This window comes from Nanorana parkeri, unplaced genomic scaffold (assembly GCF_000935625.1).
Source record: "Nanorana parkeri isolate BGI_ZX_2015 unplaced genomic scaffold, ASM93562v1 scaffold33, whole genome shotgun sequence".
Lineage (NCBI taxonomy): Eukaryota > Metazoa > Chordata > Amphibia > Anura > Dicroglossidae > Nanorana > Nanorana parkeri.
Genome location: NW_017306301.1, coordinates 299,631 through 316,220, shown reverse-complemented (window position 1 = coordinate 316,220; position 16,590 = coordinate 299,631). Strand labels below are relative to the sequence as shown.

The following is a 16,590-nucleotide window of genomic DNA, read 5'->3' as shown; positions in this document are numbered from 1 at the left end:
GTCTGTGACAGGCCCCCTCTTGGCCGCAGGCCCTTGGGCAGTGCCCAACTGCCCATATGGTCAGTCCGCCCCTGACTACAAATACATTATATTGCAAATCAGCACTGATTAATACCACCAGCTACAGCATCCTCCCCCTTCCGGCCTTCACCCACCTTCTTCTTCTTGGTGGCCAGGGGACGGGACGGAGTGCAGGAGAAGCTCCTCTCCCACACAGCAGGATGTGCTGCCTGCAGTGTCGGTAGCAGCTCTGCCAGGCTACACAGACTTGACAGGTGACAGATTCAGCCTCTCCATTTCTGCACAGACACCCGCACATGCAGCGGTCCTACCCCTGCAGGAGAACTCTGGCAGAGTGAGGGAGCAGAGGCAGCTCTAGACTTTGTGAGGCCTAAGTCAAAAGTCAAACGTGAGGCCCCCCACTTACATCCATAATATAAAAAAAGGCAAACGATAATTCAAAATGAACTGTGATGGTAGAGGGAGATTTTCGTCCAGCGTAGGGGCCCCCCCACCCCTTTCAGGTGGCCGCCTATGCAGCCTTACTCTAGCATCGGCCCTGGTCCCATGTTATCCCTTAGGTGAGCTGATTAGCGTTGCCACCTTTACTTCACGTGAAACCCAAACACTCTAGCGCCAACTGTTTTCTTGGAGAATATGCAGGAGAGAGCAAAGAGAGACAGCCAGGAGAAAGAGAGAGAGAGAGGGGAGAGAGACAGCCAGGATAAAGAGAGGAGAGACAGTCAGGAGAGAGAGGGAGGAGAGACAGCCAAGAAAGAGAGAGATGAGAGACAGGCAGGAGAGAGAGAGAGAGAGAGAGAGAGAGAGGAGAGACAGCCAAGAGAGAGATGGAAAAGGGGCAGCCAAGAAAGAGAAAGAGGGAGGAGAGACCGCCAAGAGAGGGAGGAGAGACAGCCAGGAGAGAGAGGGAGGGGAGACAGTCAGGAGAGAAAGGGAGGAGAGACGGCCAGGGCAGAGAGGGAGGAGAGATATCCAGGAGAGACATACAGTATAGGTTTAGGCATAGGTTTCTGTTCTGAACAGCAAAGCAAAAAATGACTACAAATAAAAAGTTAACAAACCACTTAAAACAAACATCTACACAGTAAATGCATGACTGGGTCTACCACATATATGTGAAGAGCTGCTAATGCTGGCTACTTTTATGCCCCCTCCTACATCCTGCACCTCCACTGTAGACATCTGTGGGTCCAGACTTTAAAGTGACCCTTTCCTTTGTGCATACAGCGTAAAGTAAAATGATCACTTAACTCTCTCCCCATCCCCCAGCAGCATATGCTACCTTTCCTTGCTCCCCCACCGTAACCTTGTTCAACTGCTGATTGCAAAGTGATCAACCCAGCATTGTTGGATATGACTTAATATGTGACTCATTCCCTCTCCAAATGTTATAGTGCTGAGCCAGGCACCAGTGATGTCACATGGGGTCCATACCCCTTGGCAACCTATGGCAAGTCAGCTTGAACCTTACACAGGTTTTTCCCCCCACGCTTCCGGGGGTTGAACCGAGCAACACGGGAGCAAGGAAAGGTCAGCATACCCCTATTAATTTGTCTTGCATGGGGAAAAGGAAAGGGTCCCTTTAACAAAGGCAGGGAGAGCTGCAGGATGATGCTCTGCAGTCACATAGGAAGCATGAGGATGACACCCCCACGGCACCGTTAAAACTGACAGAACAAAAGGCATTAAGGCATACTGTATAATATCCTGACAATATGCACTACTTCCCAACACTGAAAGGCATTTGTGACATTGCTCTTCCTTTTATTAATTCATAGGAAAAATGTGGGTAGTCACCCCTATCCTTCTGAACTGAGTTTAGGGGTAGTAAAACATTTTTATGGTGAGCTATGGTGGGTCTCCTCTAGAGGCTGGAGCTTGAATCTGAAGAGAGGGAGTACGGTAGACTCTGGATTAGAAGTGAGGGGGAGCACCAAAAGAGAGCACAGAAGCAAGTCTAAAGACCCTGATCCGCCATGGAGTCCCGCCATGCAGCAATACATTATATACTAGCCATAGAGGACTACAAATCCCAGCAATACATTATACAGCAATGCAGAATACCACCAGTTATAGAGGACTACAAATCCCAGCAATACATTATACAAAATGCATAATAATATGAAGCTACATACTTTGTGTTGCTCCGGGGTGGTGGCCTGATGTCTTGTCGGTCTCAGGAGGGCTGTGCAGGGTTTCAGGCGGGCTGTGCAGGGTCTCAGGTAGGCTTTGCAGAGTCTCAAGTGTGCTGTGGGGGTTTTTAGGTGGCCAGTGGGGGGAACAGGTTGGGCTGTGCAGATTAATTAATTATTATTAATATTAATAATCATTTCCATGGCCAAACAACTTCATCCAAGCTTTACATCAACAAGTGCAATGCAAAGCGTCAGATGCAGTGGTGTAAAGCACGCCGCCACTGGACTCTAGAGAAGTGGACATGTGGTCTCTGGAGTGATGAATCACACTTCTCTTTCTTGCAAGCCGATGGACGTGTCTGGGTTTGGCGGTTGCCAGGAGAACGGTACTTGCCTGACTGCATTGTCCCAAGTGTAAAGTTTGGTGGAGGGGGGATTATAGTGTGGGGTTGTTTTTCAGTGGTTGTTCTTGGCCCCTTAGTTCCAGGAAGGGAACTCTTAAGGCATCAGCATACCAAGACATTTTGGACAATTTCATGCTCCCAACTTTGTGGGAACAGTTTGGGGATGGCCCCTTCCTGTTCCAACATGACTGCGCACCAGTGCACAAAGCAAGGTCCTGACCTCAACCCGACAGAACACCTTTGGGATGAATTAGAGCGGAGACTGCGAGCCAGGCCTTCTCGTCCAACATCAGTACCTGACCTCACAAATGCGCTTCTCGAAGAATGGTCAAACATTCCCATAGACGCACTCCTAAACCTTGTGGACAACCTGAAACTGCAAAGGGTGGGCCAACTCAATATTAAACCCTACGGACTGAGACTGGGATGCCATTAAAGTTCATGTGCGTATAAAGGCAGGTGTCCCAATACATTTGGCAATATAGTGTATCTTTCAGCACTGTTTGCTAATATTCTACTGCCATGTGAACTGTCTATGGCTAGCGGAATGTGTTAACGTTTATTGTTATTAATATGAGAAATACTACAGTCTGCAAGCTTCCAAATTTGGTTGGATCTAGACTGCTCAAAGGTAATTAAAGGAGAACTATGAGGTGACTGCTTTTCACTCACCTCATAGTTCTAGCCGACCTGTGACAATGAGATCCACAGGCACTGACTGGCGGAACGGACGGGGGAGGGGGCGGGTACAGCTGGCTCTGCCTCTAGATAGGCAGAGCCAGCTGTCACTCACGCAGCTGGGCGGATCCAGACATAATTGTCGGGATCCGCTTCAGCGTCTCAGTATACCGCGAGCTGTAGCTCACGGTATACTGAGCTTAGGGTGACGGGAGGATGCTAGTTTGTGTCCTCCCGTTACCCTAAGGAGAACTATGGGGAAAAGCCTTAACCCCATAGTTCTTTTTTAAGAATATAAAGATTCATTCATGATACATATTGTAACAATGACTTGGAGAGATGGAGCTCCTAGTATAAAGAAGCTTAGAGCAGGGATAGACAACCTTCACACTCCAGCTGGTTGGACATTACTGTCCCATGAGACATTGCAATACTCTGCCAGCCACAGGCATGACTCCCAGAGTCAGCACCACAATGGGATTTGTAGCTTGACGAAAGCTAGAGTGCAGAGGTTACCTACCCCTGTCTTAGAGCTTGTATTTATGACTCATTTACAGGGACTCCATGGACTGCTGAACTCTCTTGTGTTGAAGTTATCCAACATTTGTTCTCCATGATAGACACAAATATTAGTACACATGGGCACTTTGCTCAGTGCTGCATGAAACCCGGATGCTCTAAATTGGTGCCAAAACTGTTAGTGAGTAATGGCAGCTGCATTCACCAAGAGAAGATATTTCTTAATGATGTGCTTCAGGCATATGAAATGCCCCCAGATGCAAGCAGAGGTTGTTTAGTACAATGATACTTAGATATGTATGCTCATTGGCATAACAACATAAAAAAACATTATTTCCTGTGAACATTCTGACATTAGTGAAAGATAATATCAAAAGGGAAATACTACGGTATATATAGAGTTCTTATTGAAAGATAAATAGGTATCTATTCAGTAAGTCAAGGTACTCATACATTGTGACTCCTCAAACACCGAAAGGACATTTCTAAAACATTGAAAACTGCCATTCCATTTTCTATAAAGTTTCTTCATGTACACATTCTTCTCTTGCAGGTGAGAGGCTGCCTAAACCAGACAAAGGAAAAATGCGCTTCCACAAGATCGCAAATGTCAACAAGGCTTTGGATTTCATTGCCAGCAAAGGAGTAAAACTAGTGTCTATTGGTGCTGAGGGTAGGTAGTAGTCTCAGACAGGTAAAAGATTAGATTTTAAAGAGGAGGAATTGTCTGAAGAAGGTGTTTTTTTAAATATGCATGTGAAAGAGATCTGCATGATGTCTTTTTAATCTTTTCCATTATATCAGTTATACTGTATATGTACACGGAAGTAGCAATAAAAATATAAATTGCAGTATACTTTGGCATATACATATACTGTATATATAGTGCTGTATACAGTAATACATCCTTAACGTATATGTCCACTTTTGCAGTCAGATTTGAGAAAACCTCTCTATATGTTTGTTACTTGCCCTAGTCACAGATCATACCTAAAATAATAATTAAAAAAAAAGTCTTAACTTTCAGATGTCTCTGTGTCACAAGGCCTTTGGACAGACTTCAAGCTTCTCTCTATATTTCAAGGTGACAAGAAAACTCTGGCTGTCCCCATAAATAGAATAGGGACAGACTGAGCGTCCTCTCATTAACACACAATACTTTTAAGTCGTAAACCCTTTGTTAGGACAGACAGTGCACAAATCTAGTTCACAACTGATAATGAGATATGCCAGCACAGTACAGACAATTAAGAGATAACTAGTAATATGTGAAAACAAGAAATATGTAAGTAGCAATAAAAAGTTATGCTATATGAATGAGAACATGTAACAAATATGAAATAGATATTATCCCTATTTGGCTGCAAAAGTGGAAATGCACTTTAAATGTTTTTATTATAATGCAAGCAGGGTAAGTACCTGGATTTATTTTGGTATCAGCCTCTTGAAGTCCCTGTACATCAAAGCTGAGGAAGGAAATGGCAAAGCAAGGAGACCATCAGTTGTGCTGCAGTGCAAAGTACATGCTGATAGGAGGAGAGCGCAGAGTTACATAGAGATAAGCTCATCAACCTGCTGCTGCTTCTCCTTTCACTGTACGATGTTGTGATAGTGAGTCTGTTATCCAATTTCCAATATAAGACATGAAAAGACTTACGGGTCTATTCACTAAGCTGCCGTAGGCAGCCGAGTGAATGACCGACCTGAAGTGAGCCGAACACTGTTCGGCTATTCACTTCAGGCTGGTACAGCTGATTTCAGGTGTATATCGGCTCTAATCAGCCATACATCGGCTTGCTTCGCATGGTTTCGGGTCGGCCGAACATGCTCAACATGTTCGGCCGACCCGAAGTGCAGTAGGAGTTCGACTCAGCCGATCCAACATCTGGATCGGCTGAGCCGAACCTCCGGCAGGCTACTCACTGCTGTTCGGCCTATTCTCATAGATGCCGAACATCAGCGAGTGAATAGCCGAATGCCGCTGAGCGGCATTCGGCTTGGCTGTTCTGCTCGGTCGGAGCAGTGTCAGAATAGAGAAAAATATATATTTTTTGCCCATTCGAATGCATTGCTAGATTCCTATTGGTTATTTCAATTTGCAATAGCCAATAGTAAACTAGCATTGTACCCGCCCTCTGCTGATGGACCTGATGGAGAATTGCAGTAGAGGGAGGGTACAATGCTAGTTTGATATTGGCTATTGCAAATTGAAATAGCCAATGGGAATCTAGCAATGCAAGCCAATAGGAATCTAGCAATGCATTCCAATGGGCAAAAAATGTTTATATTTTTTTTCTATTCTGACACGGCTCCGAATAAAAAAAAAAAGAAACAGCAGTGTTTCTCTCTTTGGCGGCCGGGAGCGGGAGACTCCCGGAGCGCCAAGGAGAGTTAGCTGTTTGGAGATCAGTGCCCCTGGTAAGCAGGTAACCAGGGACGCTAATCTCTCTGCAAGTGGCCGGAGCCAGCTGTAAGATCACGGCTGGCTCCGCCCAGCTGTCAGAAGCAGGCTGTCGGCTTTCAGCGCGGCTCAGCCGAGCCGAGGCATATGCGTTCGGCTCGACTGAGCCGCTCGCCCACGTTCGGGAGCTGTACGGGCTATAGTGAATAGCCCGTACAGCACCCCTTCGGTTCTACCGAACCGAAGGGGTCCTGGGGCCGAAGCTAGCGGAAGGATCGGACGAAGCTATGGCTAGATCCTTCAGCAGCTTCGTGAATAGACCCCTTAATTATCACTATAAGGCATGAAAAGTCATGAAAAGGCATGCAAAGGCTTTATTCACACTATAAGGTACTAATAGGCTTCATACACACTATAAGGTGATACAAGGCTTAATTTACACTATAAGGTACTAAAAGGCTTCATTCATACTATAAGGCTTCATTCACACTATAAGGTACTATAAGGCTTCATTCACACTATATAGTACTAAAAGGCTTTATTCACACTATAAGGTACTAAAAGGCTTCATACACATTATACGATACTAAAACGCTTCATTCACACAGTAAGGTACTATTAAGCTTTATTCACGCTGTAAGGTACTATAAAGCTTTATTCACACTGTACGGTACTATAAGGCTTCATTCACACTATAAGGTATTAAAAGGCTTTATTCACACTGTACGGTACTATAAGGCTTCATTCACACTATAAGGTATTAAAAGGCTTTATTCACACTGTACGGTACTATAAGGCTTCATTCACACTATAAGGTATTAAAAGGCTTTATTCATACTATATGGCATGAAAAGGCTTCATTCATACTATATGGCATGAAAAGGCTTCATTCACACTATAAGGCATGAGAAGGCTTCATTCACACTATAAGGCATGAGAAGGCTTCATTCGCACTATAAGGCATGATAAGGCTTAATTTACACTATATGGCATTAAAAGGCTTCATTCACACTATAAAGCATGAAACGGCTTAATTTACACTATAAGGTACTAAAAGGCTTCATTCACACTGTAAGGTACTACAAGGCTAAATTCACGCTGCAAGGTACTAAAAGGCTTAATTTACACTATAAGGCTTAATTCACACTATAAGGTACTAAAAGGCTTCATACACATTATACGGTACTAAAACGCTTCATTCACACGGTAAGGTACTATAAGGCTTCATTCACACTACGAGGTAGACATGTGCAATTCGTTTCGTTCCGAAACAAAATTCGGATGAAATTTCGGAAATTCGGAGATTCGGATGTATCCGAATTCCAAATTACAGATATAACGAATGCAAACAAACCCGAATTTCCGATTCTGAAATTCATTAGCTGTAGTTTCATTTTCGTTCGTTGCAACAAAGTGACATTTGAGACATTTGTTTTTATACAGTCTGCAGAGGAGGAAAAAAAAAAAAGTGTGAGGTTTTCCCCCAATTCATACCAGACCCTTTAGGTCTTGTAGGAATTTTAAGGGGGAAACCCAGCCCCCAAAAATGTGAAAAATAAACGTGGGTCCCCCCTAACATTCCTACCAGACCCTTGATCTGAGCACAGGCCCAGCAGGGCAGGAAAGGGGGAGAACGATCGAGTGCCCCCCCTCCCCGTGCCTTACCAGGCCACGTGCCCTCGTCATTGGGAGGGTTTCCCCATGCCGATGGGGACAAGGGCCTCTTCCCCACAACCCTGACCCGGTGATCCTTTAATTAAAAAAATAAATACAAATGGTTCCATTCATGTAATCCAGCGTCAATTACGATGCACGACGACTGTCCGAACCCGACGAAAACTTGCTGCACAAAAGTAAACAGATGGGTGGAGCGAGCCGTGACATCACGGCTCACTCCGCCTATTTGACATTCTCAGCTGCCAAATACAACATAGCATTCGGGAACTCCCAGGCGTCATAATACTTTTCATGAATACTTTTGGAACGAATTTTGGTTGCAGCAAAGTGACAGAAAAAAATTGTTTTTTAAAATGTCACTTTGCTGCAATGAAGGAACGAAACGAAAATGAAACGACAATTCGGACCCAAATACTGAAAAACGAAATAAGGCAAAATCCGAATCAAAGCGCAACGAAACAAAACAAAACAAATATTTTGCCGGTGCACATGTCTACTACAAGGTACTAAAAGGCTTCATTCACACTATAAGGTACTAAAAAGCTTCATTCACACTTTATCATCTAAACACACAAGAAATTATCTTGGAAGTTTATGCTTCCCAAATCACTTTTTCATGCGTTTAGAAGTTCACACTTTAAAGAAGGTTTAGTTGCGTTTAGTGGTGTTTAGCTGCGTTTCTCTATGTATGAGCTACATGAGTATAGCCGTGTTTAGAGTTTCTAATCCAATTCTGGACACACAGAATTCTATTTTCCCTAAATGCAGCTAAACGGAACAGACCTAAATGCAGGTAACTGTCCAATCTGAAATAAACCATTGAAAAATCACTACCTGCATAAAAATGCAGGTTTGACATTGCCAGTGTGAATGAGGCCTAAGGCTCCTTCATGGTCAAAGTGACTGGTGTTGCTGTTGAATATTATTTAAATATATATTTCTAATGAAATAAGCAAAAGTCAGACAGCTCAACTATTTGTGGTGCAGTGTTCATCACACCAAAGGATTTACTGTGAAATTTTTACAGTGAATGTTTGCTAGACATTTCTCCACCTGTATTTTACAACAGTCGCCTATCATTTTTAAAGAGGATTCACCTATCAGCATATAACATAATAAAGATAATCTAAGTACTAACACCATTTGGCCATGTGATTTAAAATCAAACAAGACCCAGCATCACCATACAACATAATGTAAAGAGATTCCAATTTCAAATAAGATTCGTGTGTCACGTTTAAAATTAGCCGCTGCATTACACATACGCTGAATCTTTTTGAAAATGACAGCCTCATGCTGTTTTATACAGACAGATGAATGCCCAAAAGACATTTGCTGTGCTATTCACATAGCCAATCCTTTATAAATAGACATCTTTAAGTGCCCTTATCTGTGTACTCCTGGGATAGATTAAGCCAAAAGGTCAGCACACTGGATTGTTTCCATAAAAGTCATTATTGAATTCAGAAGTTAAACCATGGACATAGCTAGGCTATATCTATGTATGTGGTTTCACATCCCTAATTAAATATTTCATATTTTACTAGTTCAGTTTGCAGGAAAACACTTTGGTGGATTTCTCCCACTGTTATGATGCAAACTGGACATTTGAAAGTAAAGTGTCTGGATCAGAATCCTAGGGGTGCCAGTCAGATGATGATGATATGCAGTCAGACATGGCCATTATTTGGTTTTAACAGTCTGACAGATGACATTTTATTGATTTTAATAGTATATGGACACATATCAGTGATGTTATAGGGATAACATTTTCTGCAATTTTCATATCGTAAGTTCAAAATCTGGATATACACAGACAGAAAGATTGCTGTACCTGATGAATGACTTTACAGTTATGCATTCATATCACACTAATGATCGTAATAAAGAATCTCTAAGTGGTTTCACATATAAAAAGGATTGGAATTTTTTTGTCTGATTCTTCATTATTTTTTCCCACTGAAAGGAGATCAGGACCAGCTCCTCACAATCACAAAAAAAACTTTTTGATGTACTTGTTCAAAGATAAATATCACATATGGACAGCACTCTGACTTTGCAGAGTCTGGATTAAATTTCCAACTATTTGTAGAATGACTATCTGCTGTTTAAGTTTTTTTTTTACAGGGATTTCTTCATCATCTCAATTAGCTCATATGTATATGTATGCTTGTATAATAAGGAAATGCCCTCCTTAACATCTTGTCTTGATCTATATTGTAATTGTAATGTCTTCCTTATATTGTAAAGCAGTGTGTGAACCGTGGCACTACATAACTCCTGTATAATAATAGGTATAATAATAATTAGGGATGCACCGATACCATTTTTTCGAGTACAAGTACTGATATTTTTTTTTCGGTACTCGCCGATACCGGAAGTCCTATTAAGGAAGTTGGGCAGCGTGTAATGACTTGCCGCCCAGATTCCTGATTGGTCGGGAAGCTGGCCAATCAGGAAGCCAGGAGGCGAATCATTACCCGCCCTTTGGCTTCCTGATTTGCTGGAAAAGCCGGCTCCGTGCTCCCTCGTCACCAGGGAGCATGGAGCTGGCTTCCCGGGCAATGACTTGCCGCCCAGCTTCCTGATACTGGAAGTTCCACTATTGGAATAGGCATCGGGAGCATTTGGGCGAGTATGAGTACTCGCCCAAATACTCGGTATCAGCACCGATACCAATACTAGTATCGATATCGGTGCATCCCTAATAATAATAAATTAAAAAGATGGGCAAGCTATTCACATCATAGCATTGTGCTAAACATGTGGGATCTGTGCATTCAGCACACACTATTTGGTGAAAAAAAGTAATGTATGCACTACTTTAATTACCATGTGGCAAAGCAATGCACTTTATTATCTTACTGCGCATTTTGTGGTGCTGTAATACATGCCTGCAAGGAGGTGCATTGGGGTGCTTTTCAAAATGAATGGCAGTGCACCTAGTGGGTACCATGTGTTCTATGATAGCACTTCGCTAAACACAAAGACCCTGTGCATTTAGCGCAACGCTATGGTGTGAATATGCAATGAAAGCTTTCCTGAGACAGGACTCATGTGAATGGTTGTATGTTAGAACTATACTGATTTTGGAATTGTGGTGGCCTGCATAGGCGCCTTAACATAAATAGTAACACAATGTGAAAAATGAATCTGCATTTTAAATGCATAATAAACTATGTTTGTTATTTCATTTCCCATAGAAATTGTGGATGGAAATTTGAAGATGACTTTGGGTATGATCTGGACAATTATCTTGCGTTTTGCAATTCAGGACATTTCTGTTGAAGGTATTTGTTAAGTTAATATTTATTTATATGATACCACTGAATTCATTGGGGGACATATACCAAGCAAAGTAGCAACACAAGTAGTGGCAAATCAGGCTGCCTCTTGCACATGAAAGTCTCTGTGGCAGGTTTAAAAACCTGTGCGGTCTGTTTTCCTGGGCAACCAAGTGCGACAGTTTGCAAAGTTCTGATACAGATTTATTAATGAAGATGTGACAGGTTTTCACTCTAAACAGCAGCATAATTAAGAAATGGTCGGGGTCAGGTTTTATTCTGTTGCAGTGCTACTTTAGAGCAGCTGAGGAAGGAATTCATGACTCAAGCTGTAACCTTGTAATAAATCCATCTCACAAATTGTCTTGCTTCCTCTGGTTAGCATTGCTTTGCCATGCAACAGAATTGAATAATGTCCCCCTGTGTGCATAATTCTGGTTTTCACACTTACCCATGCAAAACTAAGGGGGTTATTCACTAAAGAGCCGAAGGATCCAGCCATAGCTTCGGCTGATCCTTCAGCTCGCTTCAGCCCTTCGGTTCAGTTGCACCATGCTGCAGCCAGGGGCAGCCGAGTGGCTCAGCCGAGCCGGAGGCATATGCTTCGGCTCAACTGAGCCGAGGTAACAGCCGAAGCGTGGAGAACGGCAGTATGGCAGAAATGGCAGAAATCAGCCGTACAAGACTGAAGTGATTAGCCGAACAGCGTTCGACTCATGTCACTTTGGTGGAGTTATTCACTCGGCTGCCTTCGGCTGCTTTGTGAATAACCCCCTGAATATCAAGACAACACTACAACACCTTAGTGTGTACAGCTGGTGAATTGCTTTAACCTGCCATACCTGGATATTTTGCCTCAATACATCCACATACTAAGTTGCTGTAGTGATTCATTTGTTTTATTAGGCAGAAAAAGAAACAGGCAGTTAAAGAACGAATTTTAAGCAAAATTTTGTATTAAAATGTGCTATGTAAAAACTAGTTAACGCTGATTAGGTGTATGCTACTTGCAGTACTTTATTATTTATAGTTTGGTTCATGCTGGGAAGTATAGCAAGACAGCCTGCCACAGTGGCGCTCATACACACAAGCCGCAGTTTTATTTCTCTGCCCTTCTCTCCCCTTGCCCATTCACAGAACGTTTTGTATTCTGTGAATGGTGGAAAAATTACAGTGCGGCTTCAGAATATGAGAGCCGCAGCTCTCCTTTTGCAGCGAGCGCCAAAAGGGGAAAACCATACAGGAAAGGACGGATGAATTGTTTTTATTCCAAGAAGCTTTATTTGATAACTGTAATTACAACAATAAAGCATCTTTGCTCCTCTGGATTGGAGTAAAGCACTCTTTTTTGCTGTACCATATTTTGCTTTACGTAAGTTCCCTTTGGACCATATAGTCTTCTGCATGAAAGCATACTATATTTTGCAATACATGACCATCTCTGGTTTGCTCCCAGATGTATTTATTTATCCGGTCAGGTTTTATTAATGAATGTGTCCCTTTTTATGATATATTCCTCATTTTAAGTGATGGCAGATGTCTCCAATGGGGACACAGAAAAAACAAATTTTAGTAGTGCGAGATAGGGTTAGAACTTCTGACAATTTTTTTTTATTGTTGTACTTGCGTTTCTGTCTGGTAACAACTGCTCTTCCCTTTTTGTATGGGTTTGGGTGTCACAGGGAGAAGAAGTGAAGGAAAATCTCCCCGATAGGGTCAAAGAAAGATATAAAAACCTGCCTAAATTTTTTTACTTATCAACTCAATCTACATTAAGAAAACATGGGTTGGAGTTATGCTTTAACTTTCTACTGTACCTATAGAGATATCCTATCACTCAGTGGTCTACTTCCGCACAATTTGGGTTTCCATGCTATCACTCACATTATCTGAATGCCTGTCTTTTTTCTGATTTATTTCCTAAATAGTGGTGTGCAGGTAAAGTAATCTTAGCACATTTTGTATTAGCTCTCATTCACACCTACTAAGTAGGTGAGATTACGAAAACCTGCGGATGCATTTGAATCACATATGATTACATGCAGTGTGTCAGCTCTTTGCCGCTTTTAAATGCAGCCGCCGTCACCTGATCATTATCTTGAACGGGTGACAGCTGCCGCTTGCAAACAGAAGGTTTGGAATTCCTGCTGCAGGAAATCGCAAGTTACTGCTGCAGGAATTTCAAATTGCACCTACTTGGTAGGTGTGTATGAAGCCTTAGAGTCACCTTCCTGGCTTCGTAAGAATTTAATAGCTGCAATACCTATTTTGTCTTGCTTAGATATGATTATCATGTTCCAATAATCAACCAGCCCCCTTGCTAATAAGGGGTATTTCAGTACTGCCTTGTCTTGACTTGTATTGTAACTGTTAGGGATGCACAGATACAATTTTTTCAGTATTAAGTATGAGTTTCAGGTATGTCTCACCACCCGGCTTCCTGATTGGTCGGGAAGCTGACCAATCAGAAAGCCAGGTGGCGAGTTATTACACGCCATACGGCTTCCTGATTGGCCGGGAAACTGGCTCCAAGCTCCCTCATCACCAAGTCACGAGGGTATGAAGCCGGACGGTGTGTAATAACTAGCCACCCGGCTTCCTTATACCGGAAGTTCTGGTATCAGGAATAGTATCGTAGCATTTGGGTGAGTACGAGTACGAGTACTCGCCCAAATGCTCGGTATTGACACCGATACCAGTACTAGTATAATATGAATATTATTAGTATTATATATGTGGCTCACTGATTTTCAAGTTGGTTCATAAGCAGCAAAAGCAAAATATTGTGTCCTAGTGTTATTTATTTATTTTTTGCTAAAATAACACTGTAACCTGAAATTTTATTTTATATGATCTTGCAGCCATGAGCATTAGTTTGCAAACAGTATAACTCTAAGGAATGGAATTAATTTACATGAAGGAGTAGACACTCTTCATCTAGCATACCAATGTTCACTTAGCTTAGTAAATATAAGAAGCTTTGTTCACTTTGAATACCCAATCGTACGCAAGAGAAATAAAAAAAAAATACTGAGTGTGTGATGGACAGAGATTCCTGTTCAGCCCTGCACTAAGCTGAGTTTACATTTTTCAGCTCAGTTTGGTAATTACACCCCTCATCAGCTTTTCATACATTAAAGGTGTCGTCATCATATCCTGGCCAAAATGAGATGGAGATATTTTCAATTATTTTTACATTTCTTTTCTACAGTTTGTAACGTTTAAATTATATTCTCCCATCAGAGACATCTGCCAAAGAAGGCTTGCTGCTGTGGTGTCAGAGGAAGACTGCCCCTTACAGAAATGTTAATGTGCAGAATTTCCACATCAGGTAATCTAAGCGGTGGGAGCATGAAAACACTTATAATCATCAATGAAAACCAGTGACACCAGGGATGTACATGCTGAACGATGAGAAACTGTCTTAAAATTTCCGACCCATTTAAATAGCTTTATGTCTTTCTTTATCAAGGTTATTTACTTCCCCTAGCACTAACTGATAATATTTGTGTCTATGTCCTGAGCTTATTCTGAACATTTCAGAGCTCTATTCAGACATCGGGGTAATTTACTAAAGGGATAGATTTTTGTATTAGCCGGTTAAACCTGAGTTCACATTGAATACTCAATCGTGTACAGAGGAATTTTAAAGAATGGTTTACGGTCAATTTTATTTTGTGTTTTTAAGTTATAAGCTTTCATACTGGTAGATCCTTCGGCAGCTTCGTGAATAGACCCCTTTGTTTTCAAAATAAACATTTATTACACGATGAAGGGAAGGTTTCCCAAATTTAATTAGTTAAATAAATATGTCTGGTAAGGAATAAAGTTACTATGTACATGACTCATTCGAGTTCTGTAAACGCCAGCATATTTTAACACTGCTGAAAGTTAAAATAGCTGAATATGTCTAGAACTGTTGGCTGGATTAAAGACTGCATAAAATTAATGTGCTTGACTGTAATATAAAACAGACATTATTTGTAAACATTTTCTTCTTTCAGTACTCCCCATTTTAAACACAAAAGGAAAAAGGAAACCATGTACAAAAAAGCAAAACATGTACAAAATCACTATACATTCCCTTAAAATCTAAATCATCCACATCTCCCTAAACACAATAAAGCTGAATAGCTTTCATTGGAAGCCATGTAAAAACAAACAGCCTCTTATAGTAGCAAACATAAAACGTTTATGTAGATTTCATGTTAATTTTACCTTAATTTACTACCATGGTCTGCAAATCTACCTATAAACGTACTACAAACAACACGTTACAAAGGACCTGAACACATAATCTCAATATAGATAGGCTGACTTATGAAAACAGAGCAAAAATAGAGCTGCTGCCTATAGCAACCAGATTCCTTATATGAGAGAGTCTATATATTCCAGATCCTAAAACTTTGTTACCTGTGTTTCAAACTGAACATGAACAGGATTCATGCTTATGAGAACAGCCCAAGCTGCAGGCACTGAGACAGGAATTCCACAATCATAGTTAAGTTGAATGAATCATATGAATCTATCAGGGGGAAAAAAACATCTTTTAAAATATTTATTTATCCTTCACTGCCAATGGCGCAAAAATGGCCTAATGTAAATGTAATACATTACATTTATCAATATTATCAGAATGCAATGAAGATTGGCACAGTACGGTATCTATGCTTTATTATTTTCTGTTCAGTATCAAAGAAGGCTTTTCATTCCACTCCCTAAAGCTATGTGACTTGTACTGCTGCAATGGGCAATGCTTCAGGCCAGTAAGCTTTTATGGAATCTGCTTACCAGGGAGAATTACACAGTGCATCTGCTGGTATCAATCAGGGCCATGTCTATTTTTACCATACAGTGTAGGAAAATAACATGCATACCCTTTTCAGTATGTCTGACAGTAAATGAAAAATGTCAAATTAAGTACCCAGGATCTAGAATCTATAAAATTATTTGTCGTTGAGAAATGTTAGTAAATTGGAAAGACTGTTTTCCCTAGCTGTGTTAGTGTCCCTTCCATTATACATTACAGAAGCCTCTTTTATTACAATCTAAAAACACAAGATAATAAAAGGGGTGGTTTGCTGCTTAGCAATATATAATCCTCTGCAACATTATATTTTTTAGGGCCCATTCACACCAATGCATGGGCCCTTATAGTTTCCCTCTGAAAACACACTTAAAGTACAAATGTACTTTAATACAGTTATTCTTTTAAATGTAGCCCCCTCTCCTCTAGCAAGCCCTTCAAATCTTCCTCTTACCTGTTCTGGATCCACAAAATCTTCACTGTGGGGTCAATGACTGTCGCTCAGCTTCATCATGGAAAGTCTATTGGTAGCGCAGCTCATGCACACTAAATTCCAATAGAAAGGGTGCCAAACATTGGCCTCAACAATTAATTACTTTCCCATACAAATTAATGAGCCACACTGATATGCTTTGTATGTAAAGGGGGGGGGGGGGGGGGTTGA

General features: G+C 41.4%; 1 protein-coding gene across 2 annotated transcripts in view; it reads left to right on the top strand.

Annotated features, from left to right (window-relative positions):
- LOC108797319 (alpha-actinin-3) overlaps positions 1–16,590 on the top strand; it is an 88,177-nt gene that overhangs the window by 50,840 nt on the left and 20,747 nt on the right. For both annotated transcript variants that reach the window (XM_018568909.1, XM_018568902.1), the window contains exons 3-5: positions 4,311–4,430; positions 11,039–11,125; positions 14,363–14,450. In XM_018568909.1, the coding sequence (XP_018424411.1) occupies positions 4,311–4,430; positions 11,039–11,125; positions 14,363–14,450 (295 nt within the window). The remainder of the gene's footprint in view (positions 1–4,310; positions 4,431–11,038; positions 11,126–14,362; positions 14,451–16,590) is intronic.